The sequence below is a fragment of the Bactrocera tryoni genome, chromosome 5, assembly GCF_016617805.1.
Source record: "Bactrocera tryoni isolate S06 chromosome 5, CSIRO_BtryS06_freeze2, whole genome shotgun sequence".
In the NCBI taxonomy this organism is placed as follows: Eukaryota; Metazoa; Arthropoda; class Insecta; order Diptera; family Tephritidae; genus Bactrocera; species Bactrocera tryoni.
This window is the reverse complement of record NC_052503.1, coordinates 81,718,740-81,734,826: the sequence shown is the minus strand read 5'-3', so window position 1 is coordinate 81,734,826 and position 16,087 is coordinate 81,718,740. Positions and strand designations below refer to the sequence as shown.

General features: G+C 35.3%; 2 protein-coding genes across 5 annotated transcripts; both read right to left on the bottom strand.

Moving 5' to 3' along the window:
- Positions 1-1,262: 1,262 nt before the first annotated feature.
- LOC120779094 (ADP-ribosylation factor 2) lies at positions 1,263-2,370 on the bottom strand. The gene is made up of 4 exons (XM_040111262.1): positions 2,100-2,370; positions 1,667-1,929; positions 1,481-1,606; positions 1,263-1,424 (listed from the first exon to the last, which is right to left on the bottom strand). Exons 1-4 carry the CDS (start codon positions 2,164-2,166, stop codon positions 1,338-1,340), a joined length of 543 nt encoding a protein of 180 aa, XP_039967196.1. The 5' UTR covers positions 2,167-2,370; the 3' UTR covers positions 1,263-1,337.
- An 8,628-nt stretch (positions 2,371-10,998) lies between these two features.
- LOC120778884 lies at positions 10,999-15,872 on the bottom strand. 4 transcript variants are annotated; one of them, XM_040110929.1, is made up of 8 exons: positions 15,274-15,872; positions 13,063-13,093; positions 12,869-13,000; positions 12,704-12,811; positions 12,487-12,651; positions 12,327-12,427; positions 11,524-11,689; positions 10,999-11,462 (listed from the first exon to the last, which is right to left on the bottom strand). In XM_040110929.1, the coding sequence occupies exons 3-8, from the start codon at positions 12,987-12,989 to the stop codon at positions 11,179-11,181; spliced, it is 945 nt and encodes a 314-aa protein (XP_039966863.1). In that variant the 5' UTR covers positions 12,990-13,000; positions 13,063-13,093; positions 15,274-15,872; the 3' UTR covers positions 10,999-11,178. The 4 variants fall into 4 exon arrangements, with proteins under 4 accessions (XP_039966863.1, XP_039966864.1, XP_039966861.1 ...); XM_040110930.1 differs by lacking the exon at positions 13,063-13,093; XM_040110927.1 differs by having other exon boundaries at positions 12,869-13,093; positions 15,274-15,871.
- Positions 15,873-16,087: the final 215 nt, after the last annotated feature.

Below are 16,087 nucleotides of genomic sequence, written 5' to 3'. Positions count from 1 at the left end.
TAGGTTGTTTAAAATAATGTAATTTGTCTTTATTATTAATATTGCATTGCAATTTTATTGTATTATTTATTAATATTCTCCATAGGCTATCCAAATGTGAGCATTTTAGTAACTATTATAAATTCACTCGCTAAATGAGAAGAGCTGTGAAATTTTAAGATAAATTATTATATTAAATATGTTCATATGTATGTATGCAAAATACATTTATTGCTATAAACAAAATGGCCAATTAGGGTGCTTTAATCAAATTCTCGATATACATACATATTATGCAATCAATCAACAGTGCTTATTTCGACCCTTAAAAAGCATAATCTGGAGAGAATTTTTACTTGTCAATAAATGAAATATATTGTGCCGTTAAGGAAATATGTAACTATGGTTGTTGTCACTGTTGTTGTAACAGCTGTTGTTATTATTTGTGTTAGTGGTTTCGTGAACTTAGATAACAATAGCAATCATTGGCAGGACAGAACCTTAGCCTCCTCCTGGTGAAAGTTGGTATTATTGAGATCCTCAGAGGTGAGAAAAATGATAATAAAAGACAATAATCTAGATTTTGGTTTAAGGTAATGACATAATGCTCAAGATATTTAACTCGTAAGCTATTCTACATATGGTAATACATACCGTGTTTTAGCATAGCTATTGTAGGTCAAAATACTTCATTATTTCTGTTCGAAGCTAATGTTAAATATGAAGTCATTAATTAAAGAAGAATTACCTTCAAATCAATACTTGACCATACGAATATATTCTATGAAAAGATAATTCATTCAACATAACTAACTCAGTTTTACCATAATAATAAAAAGTTCAGACAAAAATATCTATACGTAAATGGGCATTGCACCGCATGTACTAATAAATGATGTTTAAAGTGTTTTAAATCCCCAAAAATTGCAGTTATGGTAATTTTTAATAAGACTATGAAAATTATAGTTTTACAAAAAAGTATAAACCAAATTTCTATAAATTGTACAAAAGCTTTTGATACAAAATTGAAATTTTTGATTATTGTAAATATAATACAAAAGAAGTTAGTAACAAAAAAATAGGAAAAACTACGATAATTGATATACAAATATTTTTTGATGTTCAATAGAATTGAATTGTGTATTATCATGATTCCCGACCATATTTACTTTTCAATACAACTTATTTAAAGCGAATGTATTTTTTATTATAGAATGTTTACAATCTAATACATTTGGTTTTAATATTTATAAAATTATTAAGAATGCATCCCAAACAAGTTGTTTTCGCTTTATACCCTTATAAGTTGAAATCACGTAATATTTAATAAATAAAAAACATCTTAGGACACTTGTTTATCATTTTTTAGCTAATTCCGCAGATAACCAGTCAAGACCTTCATAGAGCCCATTGCCCTGAGTAGCACACGCTGCTTGAATATACCACTATAAAAAAATATTCGTTTATTATATTAAAGCGTTGTAAATGAAATGGAGCTTACATGACGATTTCGAAGTTGATTAAGTCTCAATTTGTCGGTCAATTCAGCAGCACTCATAGCATTTGGTAAATCCTGTTTATTAGCGAATACAAGCAGTACAGCATCACGAAGTTCATCTTCTTGCAACTGTAAAAATAAATGTAGACGTTTATCTTAATGTACATATGTATATATAAAAACACGTACCATATTCTGTAGTTCTTTTTCAGCTTCATTTATTCGGTCGCGATCATTTGAGTCCACCACAAATATTAGACCTTGCGTGTTTTGGAAGTAATGGCGCCATAGTGGTCTGATTTTGTCTTGACCACCGACGTCCCACACCGTGAAACATATATTTTTATATTCGACGGTCTCCACATTGAAACCAATAGTTGGAATGGTCGTGACAATCTCCCCGAGTTTTAATTTATAAAGAATGGTGGTTTTACCAGCAGCATCTAAACCAACTGTACATACACAGAAAATATATATACAATTTGTGAATATATATGCTTAAGATATTAATAATATCAAGTTTAGTAAATAATGACGTCGAAAGGGCGAATCTCTCGAAGATTTCATGTAAAGTTTGCATATTTTTGTATGCATGTGTAAATACAACAAAATCATAACTTACCCATCAATATACGCATTTGCTTCTTTCCGAAAAGACGTGTCAGCAAACTAGAAATTGTTAAACCCATTGTGTCAGAACTGTTGTAGATTGGCAAAATTTTTCTAAGTTGGGATTTTACTTTCAACACGGTAATTGTATTATTATAATACTTTCAGGTTTCAGTCAATTAATTTTATTAGGATTTAAATGATATATTCTCAATTCTTAATTTATCGACGTGTAGTAATAGTAATATTCTCCCATAAGAATTCCAATATGGCAGCTAGAGAATGACAAGTGCTTTAGTGACATTGCCAACATCAATTTTATCCGTTTGTACACTATGGATTCTATATTCACTTTTTGTAACTTCACGCTGTGGAAAGAAATTACCTTTTTATTAAAAATTGTCAAATTTGATTGTAGCCATTATTTCAAATATTTCAATTAGAACGTAGAATATAAAAAGGTGCAGATTCGATAACGAACATTCTAAAATTTTCAACCAGCGAATTCACCACAAGACGAAGGAATTCACTCCGTGAATACTAACATTGTATTTACTTTTAACAGAAGGGAATCTGTAGAATTACCAGAGAATGTTAATATATAGAGAAGACCTGTACTAAAATGTAAATTATTACAGGCGAACATCGAAAAAGCTCAAGTTTGAAAATGAAATTACACCACGGCACGAACGTACATAGAAGCATAATTAGAGTAATAAAAACAAAATTAATTGTATTATTTCAAAAAAAAAAAATTATATACTCACATATGTATGTATGTATGTATGGTAAATTTAAAAATCAGCAATTCTCTTATCTAAAAACAATGGGGGGAATCGTGCACTCTTCCGCCGAAGTTTAAAATATTTCTCAGTCCTGACATCTTGGTTAATTTTAATACATACTCACAGTATGTGGAAATATACTAAAAACATACAATTTTACAGTTTATACTATTTTTTAGTGATTATGTTTCATTTTGCCATTATCTATTATCTATTTCGCACAAAGAGAACTAAAAAAAGTTAGCTTCATCCGCACCGAAGCAATAATACCCTTCCCCAGATGACTGAGAATCTGGCTGCCAGCTGATTTGAAAGCCATGATGGGACCTCACAGGAAATTGGCTGTCAGCTAGCTCTATATATGTAAAGCTGATAGTGTAGTTGGCCAGTGCTTAGGTGACTCTCGCGCCGCGATGTGATGTGATTTGAAGGTCAAGCGATAAATTCGCGGAAACTGGCTGCTAGTTGGCTTTATAAGTAAAGCATGTGATGTAATTTGAAAGTCATGCGGTAAATTCGCGGGACCTGGCTGCCAGTTGGCTCTATATAAGTGAAGCAGGCACCATGTCTGGTCAGTGCTTAGGTTGACTCTCGCGCCGTGATGATATGTGATTTGAAAGTCACGCGGTAAATTCGCGGGAAGCTAGCTGCCAGTTGGCTATATAAGTAAAGCAGACATCGTGTCTGGGCAGTGCTTAGGTGACTCTCGCGCCGTGCTGATATGTGATTCGAAAGTCACGCGGTAAATTCGCGGGAGCTGGTTGCTAGTTGGCTATATAAGTAAAGCAGGCAGCGTGTCTTGGCAGTGCTTAGGTGACTCTCGCGCCGTGATGTTATGTGATTTGAAAGTCACGCGGTAAATTCGCGGGAGCTGGCTGCTAGTTGGCTATATAAGTAAAGCAGGCAGCGTGTCTGGGCAGTGCTTAGGTGACTCTAGCGCCACGATGATATGTGATTTGAAAGTCACGCGGTAAATTCGCGGGAAGCTAGCTGCCAGTTGCCTATAAAAGTAAACTAGGCATCCTGTCTGGCCAGTGCTTAGGTGACTCTCGTGCCGTGATGATATGTGATTTGAAAGTCACGCGATAAATTCGCGGGAAGCTAGCTGCCAGTGGGCTATATAAGTAAAGCACACATCGTGTCTGGGCAGTGCTTAGGTGACTCTCGCGTCGTGATGTTATGAGATTTTAAAGTCACGCGGTAAATTCGCGGGAGCTGACTGCTAGTTGGCTATATAAGTAAAGCAGGCAGCGTGTTTCGCCAGTGCTTAGGTGACTCTCGCGCCGTGATGTTGTGTGATTTGAAAATCACGCGGTAAATTCGCGGGAGCTGGCTGCTAGTTGGCTATATAAGTAAAGCACACATCGTGTCTGGGCAGTGCTTAGGTGACTCTCGCGCCATGATGTTATGTGATTTGAAAGTCACGCGGTAAATTCGCGGGAGCTGGCTGCCAGTTGGCTATAAAAGTAAAGCAGGCAGCGTGTCTGGGTAGTGCTTAGATGACTCTCGCGCCATGATATTATGTGATTTGAAAGTCACGCGGTAAATTCGCGGGAGCTGGCTGCTAGTTGGCTATATAAGTAAAGCTGGCAGCGTGTCTGGGTAGTGCTTAGGTGACTCTCGCGCCGTGATGTTATGTGATTTGAAAGTCACGCGGTAAATTCGCGGGAGCTGGCTGCTAGTTGGCTATATAAGTAAAGCAGGCAGCGTGTCTGGGCAGTGCTTAGGTGACTCTAGCGCTACGATGATATGTGATTTGAAAGTCACGCGGTGAATTCGCGGGAAGCTAGCTGCCAGTTGCCTATAAAAGTAAACTAGGCATCCTGTCTGGCCAGTGCTTAGGTGACTCTCGTGCCGTGATGATATGTGATTCGAAAGTCACGCGATAAATTCGCGGGAAGCTAGCTGCCAGTGGGCTATATAAGTAAAGCAAACATCGTGTCTGGGCAGTGCTTAGGTGACTCTCGCGTCGTGATGTTATGAGATTTGAAAGTCACGCGGTAAATTCGCGGGAGCTGACTGCTAGTTGGCTATATAAGTAAAGCAGGCAGCGTGTTTCGCCAGTGCTTAGGTGACTCTCGCGCCGTGATGTTATGTGATTTGAAAGTCACGCGGTAAACTCGCGGGAGCTGGCTGCTAGTTGGCTATATAAGTAAAGCAGGCAGCGTGTCTGGGCAGTGCTTAGGTGACTCTCGTGTCGTGATTTTATGTGATTTGAAAGTCACGCGGTAAATTCGCGGGAGCTGGCTGCCAGTTGGCTATAAAAGTAAAGCAGGCAGCGTGTCTGGGCAGTGCTTAGATGACTCTCGCGCCATGATATTATGTGATTTGAAAGTCACGCGGTAAATTCGCGGGAGCTGGCTGCTAGTTGGCTATATAAGTAAAGCTGGCAGCGTGTCTGGGCAGTGCTTAGGTGATTCTCGCGCCGTGATATTATGTGATTTGAAAGTCACGTGTTACATTCGCGGGAGACGACTGCTAGTTGGCTATATAAGTAAAGCAGGAAGCGTGTCTGAGCAGTGAAGCAGGCACCGTGTCTGGGCTGTGCTAGGTGACTCTCGCGCCGTGATGTTATGTGATTTGAAAGTCACGCGGTAAATTCGCGGGAGCTGGCTGCTAGTTGGCTATATAAATAAAGCAGCCTGCGTCCTTGGCCGGTGCTTCGGTGACTCTTGCGCCACGATGATGTGTGATTTGAAAGTCACGCAGTAAATTCGCGGGAAGCTAGCTGCCAGTTGCCTATAAAAGTAAACTAGGCATCCTGTCTGGCCAGTGGTTAGGTGACTCTCGTGCCGTGATGCTATGTGATTCGAAAGTCACGCGGTAAATTCGCGGGAGCTGGCTGCTAGTTGGCTATATAGGTAAAGCAGGCAGCGTGTCTGGGCAGTGCTTAGGTGACTCTCGCGCCGTGATTTTATGTGATTTGAAAGTCACGCGGTAAATTCACGGGAAGCTTGCTGACTTTGGCTATATAACTACAGTAGGCATCGTGTCTGGCCAGTGCTTAGGTGACTCGCGCCGTGATGTTAAGTGATTTGAAAGTCACGCGGTTAATTGGTGGGAGCTGACTGCTAGTTGGCTATATAAGTAAAGCAGGAAGCGTGTCTGGGCAGTGAAGCAGGCACCGTGTCTGGGCTGTGCTAGGTGACTCTCGCGCCGTGATGTTATGTGATTTGAAAGTCACGCGGTAAATTCGCGGGAGCTGGCTGCTAGTTGGCTATATAAGTAAAGCAGGCAGCGTGTTTCGCCAGTGCTTAGGTGACTCTCGCGCCGTGATGTTATGTGATTTGAAAGTCACGCGGTAAATTCGCGGGAGCTGGCCGCTAGTTGGCTATATAAGTAAAGCTGGCAGCGTGTCTGGGCAGTGCTTAGGTGACTCTCGCGCCGTGATGTTATGTGATTTGAAAGTCACGCGGTAAATTCACGGGAAGCTAGCTGCTAGTTGGCTATATAGGTAAAGCAGGCAGCGTGTCTGGGCAGTGCTTAGGTGACTCTCGCGCCGTGATGATATGTGATTCGAAAGTCACGCGGTAAATTCGCGGGAGCTGGCTGCTAGTTGGCTATATAAATAAAGCAGCCTGCGTCCTTGGCCGGTGCTTCGGTGACTCTAGCGCCACGATGATATGTGATTTGAAAGTCACGCAGTAAATTCGCGGGAAGCTAGCTGCCAGTGGGCTATATAAGTAAAGCACACATCGTGTCTGGGCAGTGCTTAGGTGACTCTCGTGTCGTGATTTTATGTGATTTGAAAGTCACGCGGTAAATTCGCGGGAGCTGACTGCTAGTTGGCTATATAAGTAAAGCAGGCAGCGTGTTTCGCCAGTGCTTAGGTGACTCTCGCGTCGTGATGTTATGTGATTTGAAAGTCACGCGGTAAATTCGCGGGAAGCTAGCTGACTGTTGTCTATATAAGTAAAGCAGGCATCGTGTCTGGGCAGTGCTTAGGTGACTCTCGCGCCGTGATGTTATGTGATATTAAAGTCACCAGTTGGCTATATAAGTAAAGTAGGCATCGTGTCTGGCCAGTGCTTAGGTGACTCTCGTGCCTATGCTAGCTGCTAGTGGGCTATATAAGTAAAGCACACATCGTGTCTGGGCAGTGCTTAGGTGACTCTCGCGTCGTGATGTTATGAGATTTGAAAGTCACGCGGTAAATTCGCGGGAGCTGACTGCTAGTTGGCTATATAAGTAAAGCAGGCAGCGTGTTTCGCCAGTGCTTAGGTTACTCTCGCGTCGTGATGTTATGAGATTTGAAAGTCACGCGGTAAATTTGCGGGAGCTGACTGCTAGTTGGCTATATAAGTACAGTAGGCATCGTGTTTGGCCAGTGCTTAGGTGACTCGCGCCGTGATGTTAAGTGATTTGAAAGTCACGCGGTAAATTCGTGGGAGCTGACTGCTAGTTGGCTATATAAATAAAGCAGCCTGCGTCCTTGGCCGGTGCTTCAGTGACTCTCGCGCCACGATGATATGTGATTTGATAGTCACGCGGTAAATTCGCGAGAAGCTAGCTGCCAGTTGGCTATATAAGTAAAGCAGGCAGCGTGTCTGGGCAGTGCTTAGGTGACTCTCGCGCCGTGATGTTATGTGATTTGAAAGTCACCAGTTGGCTATATAAGTAAAGTAGGCATCGTGTCTGGCCAGTGCTTAGGTGACTCTCGCGCCGTGATGATATGTGATTCGAAAGTCACGCAGTAAATTCGCGGGAGCTGGCTACCAGTTAGCTATATAAGTAAAGCAGACACCGTGCCTGGCCTGTACTTAGGTGACTCTCGCGCCGAGATGTTATGTGATAAATTCGCGGGAAGCTAACTGCCAGTTGGCTATATATAAGTAAAGCAGACACTGTACCTGGTCAGTGCTTAGGCGACTATCGCGTCGCGATGTGATATGATTTAAAAGTCATAAGGTGAACTCACAGGGAATTGGTTGCCTGCTGGCTTTGTATAAGTAAAGCAGGTGCTGTACCTGCGCAGTGCTTATGTGACTTTCGTGGCTCGATGGGTGTGATTTACAAGTTATGACGTGACCTCACGGAAAATTGAAATTTACATGAAGCATAGAACAAATAGCTAATTCCCCTATTACCATTCTAAATAATTACAAGATAATCCCTCTATAAAAACCACTTTTGTAATTTATTTATCTTTTAATTTTTGCTTGATATAAAGTATTTTTATATTATTCGAATTCCTACTTATACGTCTTAATAAAAACACTATGCAAATAAAAAATGTATGTGTAAAAAATATACACTAGCTTTTTAAAGAATTGTATTTCATCTTCTACTTATATATGTATATAAATCAAATATTGCAAACTAAAATATATATTTTGTATTTTAATGTCCAAACGGTAACAAATAACACATGACATTAATATATAGTGCAGTTAAATGTTTACAAAAATAAATATAGCCATTTTTTCTACTCTTTCGTGTAATTAAAGATTTTATTATTATATTTGTTTTCGTACCTATATACACACGATTTGAGAATATTTTAGTTATACTAATTACCATACCAAAAGGAGATGGAAACACGTGCAGTTATTCTACTTATACGTCTCTTAACTTATTGTTTAAAAAGTACAAATGGACGGAATATTTTTCAATATATTCTGCTTTTGTAAGGAAATTATGCAGTAAGGCCTTTGCTTAGTGTTCCTTAGTATAAATATATATATTCTTAATGTTCTATCACTTTAACAGCACAATAAAATGTGTTAAAAATATAAAAATTAGATTCTATTAGTTTACGAATATCTTAGTAGGGCCGGTGAATGTAATAAAACACAGCCTCATTTAATTTACTTTATAGATTGTGCAAATGGGTAAGTTCGCATTTTTTTGTAATTAACAATTATTGTTAGCTGTTTTATCTGATAATATGCATTTTGGTTTGAAAAGGAAATGGGTTATACTGAATTCAATTAAATGAGCTACGTATAATATTTTGTTAATAAATTTCATTCCTCAAAAAGATCAATAGTCAACATAAGCCCTATATAATTGCATGGAAAATACAATAAAATTTAATAATTGTCATTCCACTTTTTACGAAATAAAATGTAAGCTAACTAAAAACAATTATATTCCAAGTTAATCGACAAGAATAACTACACATTAATCTAAAATTTATATTTTAAATTATGAGATAAGCCAAAATAATAATATAAAAAATAATAGCGTAAAATGTGCCGTGCAGTTTTATGATGAAGTGTACAAAAACTAGGAATAGTTGTTCAAATATTTCGAGGCATTGAATTTATTTTGTTAAGGGGGTATTCTGGTCTAGAAATTTATATTTTCAAAGTTTGACTATTCAAGAATGTGTGTATAAGAGGATTTTTCAAAATTCAAATTATTTTCGGAGATTAGGCATTTTTCTGACCCGGCTTTTACAAAACTTTAAACGCGTTTTTCTCAAAACTGACTTTTTCGGAACGATACTCACGATTTCTCAGGTTCTACTGGACCGATTTACTTGAAATTTTTATAGAGTCTTCTTTATAGGCTTGTCTATGGTTGAAACTAGCCCCATCACCAAATTTTTATTTTTATTATTTAAAAAAAAAAATCGAAATAGTCAGAAAAAGTGATCCAAAAAAACTTTTTTTTTCAGGCAGTCGCCATTTTGTGAAAAAAAAATTTCCCACTTTTCCGTAGTTCCGGCCATTGCGACATTATTCTAGATTAATATTTTTTTTTTTGGTTTCAGATAACTAGGAGAGTTGAAATCATGAGTATGGTCACGTGGAAATTTTTAGAGACCTCCCACTTCGTCACCTCATAATTTTTGAAATTTTTTACTTTTTTAGTTTTTAATTTTTTTCTGTACTCTTCTAAAATTAACAAATAACTAATAAAAAAATGTATAGTAAAAATATTAATTGCCTTTTTTTACGACACTTTAAAAATTACCTGAAATTCATGCTTCTAGACCAGAATACTCCCTTAAAAAAACCTAATTTAATAATTGTTTTAAGTAAATTCCTTCAAAATATTCACCGCAATCGGTATTTCACTTCATCTAGCTTAAAAGTTCCCGTTTGGGCAAAAAGATGTTTGGGAATAACAAATTTTTTAATATTCTTTCCTGCTCCGTATAAAGTAATAAATTTCAATATTCTTAATCTAAAATTTAATTTCCGGGGGCTTTTTTGAATCGACTATAGTTAAGTAGGAGACACAAGTTACGTCCTCAAAGTCTATTCAAGCCTAAAATATTCCTTCGGTCGCCAGCGGCTAAACTGTAGTTTTAATATTGTCACTTCATTGTCTTTGGTTTCACTTTAATTTTTTTCACGCAATGAACGAATGTATAAATGAAGTTTGGTGTGGATATTGAATACGTACATGCTTCACTAGTGTTCAACGTCTAACGATTGATATGTTTACATTATTCAGAAGTGAAGTATTATTTATCCAGCTACTATTTCCCATAATTCCGATTTTGCGAACATTATAGACAACAACACATTAGAACATTATATAATATATAATTGGACAGAAAATAATTAAGTGTAAAATTTAAGTCCATGTGGAAGACTAACTATTAGACGGATGTGTCCACTTTGCACAAAACATTAAGCATCTTTTCGTGAATTGCGTTTCTGAACTACTTTTAAGAAAATTCATTTAAATATCCAGTTCTTAAAACGAATACAAATCAATTATATAATAATAAGAGAAAAATCTTCACCGTTTTGATTCTGTTAATACTACTAATTTACCTATGCCTTCAGTATTTCAACATTTACTTTTGTACAATGCGGCTTTAAGTCAGGAGATAAACAACTACGAAAATAAGAAACAAAAACGTTATACTTTCTACATGTTTTCATGGTCAAAATGCTAAAAGCAAATACCAAAACAAAAGGAATTCAAATGTTATTTTGAGTATGACCTGCATTCGTATTGATTCTCTCGTTCATTCTAGACATTTTAAATTAAGTTTTACATTGGAATGATAAATTCGCAGAAAAATTATTATTAGTGTAATTGAGTTAAATGCGTATGATTTGTAAATTTATCGATTTGCATGAGGACCCTCATTATTATGTTGAAATAACAGCTCTATATTATTTCTATACTATTGCTTATGAGTTCGGCTGCAATGGATAAGCCTTATTAACACATGTGCATATATGTATGGTATGGTGTATGGCAATGTGTATGTTTCTGACATACAACATATTTTTTTTTTGGACACATTGCACATCGCAATAAAGTGTCAAAATACCATTCCCTTCAGTTTACTGACATTTTACCATTTTTCATCCTACAATATTCATTCCTAATCAAACCTCACACTTCTGTGCTATGTGTTTGAATGCGAACTTTTTTCACACTACTACTACGGTGCATTGGAGGTGAGCTTCCCGATCCTGAAAAGCCAGGGTTTGGAATACCTAACGCAGGGTCACGAGGCGGGCGAGGTTTCTTTAAACTGGAGCGAAGCGGAGAACGTGTTAATGATTCCACTGTTGAACCGTTTGATACGCTAGTCATTGTTGTGGACATAGATGCGACACTTCCTCCATTGCGTATACCGCTATAAGGTCTGCCAGATGCATCAGTTACCGAAACACCTAGGGTGTATACAAACAAGTTTTTTTATCTAACAAAAATAATTTTAATAATAACTTTTACCGTTCCTTGAACGTGACTCTTTGTAACCAGGATTGTTGTACGTTGTGGCGTTGGCCGGTGAAGAAGTGTCAACAACCATTGTGGGATCTCCGCCCATCCGACGTGAGAAAAGTACATCGTAAAGAGCGGCAAGAAAAAGTCCAATAGTTAAAGCGATTACTACAACCTATAAATAATTATATTTCAATTACTTGCGTTGATTATAATAGTAATGAATGAGTGGTGTTACTTATAATACCTTAAAATAGTGGACTTAGAAATGGGGTTGTGAATAATAAGTGTAACGATATTTAAATACCTTCACTTCGTTTAAGATTACAGCATTTAGTAAGATATCTAAATAAAAATTGAAAAAATTTAATAGCTCTAGAAAAAAAAAAAAAAAAAAAAAATTATTGTTTCGTTTGTATCTGCTGACAGTTTCTGGCTAAAAAAATGGTTATGATTATGATTGTGGAATATGATAGTTGTCGAAATCATAATTCAAAATTTTGATAATATTGGATTGATGTCCCTATCGGTATTAAACCATTGAAATTTGTCTGCAATAACTAATCGTCTGGTAATCTATTTTGGTTTCCACAAAACTCAGTGTATATTCTCTTAGTATATATTATTTCAATTTATGCTGACTATATGTATATAAACTTATTTTTCACTAGATTCAAACAAGAAATACCACTAAAATGTATTCGAATAATTTTTCAATACATTGTATTCAATAAGTATATATTGCAAGTAAATGTACTTTGTTGCACTATAATCGAAAATATATATTTGAAAATATTAATAGCATTGTTTACCTGTAAATAAAACGATATGCCTCGAGAAATTTTAAAGCCATATTTTTCTGAATCATCAATTTGCAGAGCAAACATTACTGTTGCGATAGTAGCCAACAGACCTAAATAAACAGTTGCAAATAAATAAGTAGGAAACAAAGAATGAAAGATTTATATTCACATGCTATCAACGCCAATATCATCTTAAATATAACCAATGTGTTATAAGGCATTACAACTTTTTCACGAGAGGATATCATCGCTATTTGTATTATCGAAAGAATACAGAAAATACCTAGAGCTGCCGAGCTTACGATGGTTAATAGACCACTTATGTTAACGACAGCTAAAAGAAAATATTTAATCATGATTTTTTCTATTTATCTCTAAATACTTACTGGATAATCTGAATTTCGAAACATCATTACCACATTTTTCCCGGTTATATGTTAGCTGTTTGCAAACTTTGAAGAGACCGAAATATCCTCGATCGAAATCATAGCCCCCTAAATTATATTAATAGGTAAATATATATAGATTATCAAAAATGTATAAATAGTCACCAGTTGGACTATCATAGTAACCCCAAATAGGTATTCCTATAGCAGCTGAAGCTAGTGCAAAGCAAAGAAATCCTAAACAAGTTACTCCAGCGGCATAGAGAGCATTGCGTGATTTTGCCATCCTTTGGATATCTGCATAGTATATATGATGTTTACATTAATCAAATTTAATTTCGTAGCTGAGAGATTCCTACAGGCTGACAGGCGGTTGTCATATATATCTACCTAAAAAATTGAGAAATGGTATATATAATGATTATTAAATATGGCCTTATGGTAAAGGTGGTTAATTTTGAGATAAATTCCCTACAATGATTCATTCACAAAACAATGTAATTATTTACAGCAAGCTTTAAAGCACTTTTTCTAGATGTGTGTTAAATAAAAGTTACCATAATATATTAAAAAATTATCATAATATATTAAAATAGCCAAAAAGGTTTAAAACTATTTATATAGTTATATATTACGAATGTATAAAAATGTTGTTTTAATTTTAATTAAAAGAAATACTCAATTAACATAATTTGTGTTTAAAATAGAGAACTCGGAAATTTATCAACCCCTCTGGAATGTAACCGATTTAAAGTTTTATATATTGTTCGAAAACTGCAGGTCCAACGAAATCCTCCTTGCACAATGAAAGCAAACATTTTTAAAGGACTGCTTATTTAACTACTGTATAGTGATTTAACACTATTGAAATCAATCAAAATATACGATTACTTTAATGTTGGTCATTGTTGTGCCTCACTCAATATTTCGTTCTAAAATTTACCATGACAACATTACGTACTAATGGTGGTATTAAATACGTATACGTACCTTACAGATATGTATGTGTGTTTAATTTTATGTACACGTGAAGCAATGATAATACTTAATGAATATAAAATTAAAATACTTAGCGGTAACAAAGACAAAAATTATATAACATTCCCACGTGTACCTATTAGCACACCCAGAAAAACAATGGAATATGTCTAAAAACATGCCAATAAATCCTGTAAATCATCATTAATTTATTTTTCAACTCCTGGATTCATAATTCTGGATTTATACATACATACAGATATGAAAGGTGAACAGATTACACACTTTCTAATGCAATGCTTTCACGAACTTTGGTAGGGGCAGCTTTATAAGTAAATATGCATATTAGTTATGTACTAAACTTACTAGAATTAAAGCTTTTTCTTATTGTGACGCACTATAGAAAACACCCAATAATTGGTGAATCTCACCATTAGCTTTCAGTATTAAGCAAATATTTTAATGCGTTGATTAATCTTCTCAAATATACAAAAAATAAGAAAGTTGAATCGAGTTTTACACATTTTCTATGAAATAAACCTAATATTTAAACATTTAATGATTATCGGTTGATTAGTGATATTTTATATATTTATATTTATTTGCATTACTTGTCTGGGGATTGAAAAATTTCGTTGGTATTATGCTATATGAACTATAAAATAAGACTTCAGAAAAGGTAATGTGTTTACAGTATTGCATTCGAGTTTTCCCAGCAAGAATCAAAAAAAAAACCACCAGAGAACAAGCAATATAGTATTAATATTATTATTATAATTATGACAACCCCTTTTGAAAAGAATTTAAAATACTTGTGTTTTTATTTACCCTCTTAAGAAGTTGCACGATGATATCAGAGAAGATTCATTGTACGTTGTATCTTCTCTGGTGATATCATTGATAAAACTACAATTATGCAGATATGTACATGTACATATATACATACATACATACATACGTACATAAGTTTGCGCAAGTCAAGCTATAGACAATAGGGTGTGTGAATGCAAAATACTTATGTTGTTATGCATGTACTTATGAAGATGTATGCTATTGAGATATTTTTATAAAACAATATTATTAGTTTTTAATTTTTTAATGCCTTTTCCACAACATGTTTTAATTCAAATTTGTTCCGCCATAACTTCTCTTTAATGTCAAAAGCTCGGCTCTAAAATTTACGTTTAGAGAACGGATGTAAAACAAATTTCGGAGATGAATATTAACTATCTTACTCTCTCTGATCTTCAATAGGTATCTATATGCATATAATATATACAGCTGTATGTATAAACATATATATGTATGTATGTATAAATAAATATACATGTAATATATGTATATATTAGAAATAATTGACATGCTCGGTTAAAATAATATACATATGTATGTATGTATTTATATTGATGGACAAACGTGATAAGATGGTGGTTCAAACCGGACCTTATTGTTTATATTAAGCTTTATAATAATCCAATAGTTTGTCTCAGATAAAATGACTGTGTAGGTATGCATTCCAAGTTTTGTTCCAGTGAAAAGTGGAATGGGCGACAAATGCGATCTATGTACTCACTCAACTGTATAAAACTTACCCGATCACTAAATCATTCCAGTATACAGCGATGGGCAGCTTTAATATATGGAGTTTTACCATACTTTCTTCGCCAACAATTTTCGCTAATGCGTTCATTTATATGTACATATAGTCTTTATTTTCATTAATTTACTTAGGTTTTGAATTGTTCAACATTCATGTAACACAATCATCCCACATTTTGAAAGTATTATCAAAATAATACATTTGAGTAAAGGCACTTAATTATTAATATTGTAGGTAGGTACAAATGTTTTTTTCTACACTAGTAAGGTAAGTTAATATGTCATATTAAACCTATACGTTTCAAATCTTCAATATGCATTGGTATATTGCTGTCAAGCCACGTATGTATTAGTCTCACTTAGTGCAATAAAGGTGCTTAAAATTGAATTGTTACGCGGCACTTAAAACGTTTTTAGATGAATTTAACATATGTACGTGTGTATGCACATGCAGTGATTCAAATTCTTGCTCTTATGTATTCCAATACGCTTTAAAACAATCATATTCAAATCTGCACACCGTCTTATTTCTTTCATTCATTTACACCGTCTTTAAACAAGCAACGCACCTTATTACCAAACAAATGCAACTAAATGGTGGTTTTAAAAGTTTCTTCATTGCTATTTACATACCACCTTCATATGTAAACGTACGTTCTCTGGAGAAGCTATATAGAAACGAAACGAAATGAGAACTGCGCACAACTACAACAATACAAAAGTTCATTCTTAAAGTTTACAAATGTGTATACAATATTTTCACCACATGGTAAAATGGAAAATTAAAAGCTCCTTTTCTTTACGAAT

Bases quoted from the DNA above. Each gene is read 5' to 3' on its own strand.
- LOC120779094 (XM_040111262.1), bottom strand. From the start codon at position 2,166: ATGGGTTTAACAATTTCTAGTTTGCTGACACGTCTTTTCGGAAAGAAG. The intron at 1,607-1,666 runs GTACGTGTTTTT...TTATTTTTACAG, and splicing joins AAAAAGAACTACAGAATATG to TTGCAAGAAGATGAACTTCG. The intron at 1,425-1,480 runs GTAAGCTCCATT...ATTTTTTTATAG, and splicing joins ATCAACTTCGAAATCGTCAT to TGGTATATTCAAGCAGCGTG.
- LOC120778884 (XM_040110929.1), bottom strand. From the start codon at position 12,989: ATGGCAAAATCACGCAATGCTCTCTATGCCGCTGGAGTAACTTGTTTA. The intron at 12,812-12,868 runs GTGACTATTTAT...AATATAATTTAG, and splicing joins TTACTATGATAGTCCAACTG to GGGGCTATGATTTCGATCGA. The intron at 11,463-11,523 runs GTAAAAGTTATT...TATACACCCTAG, and splicing joins AGAGTCACGTTCAAGGAACG to GTGTTTCGGTAACTGATGCA.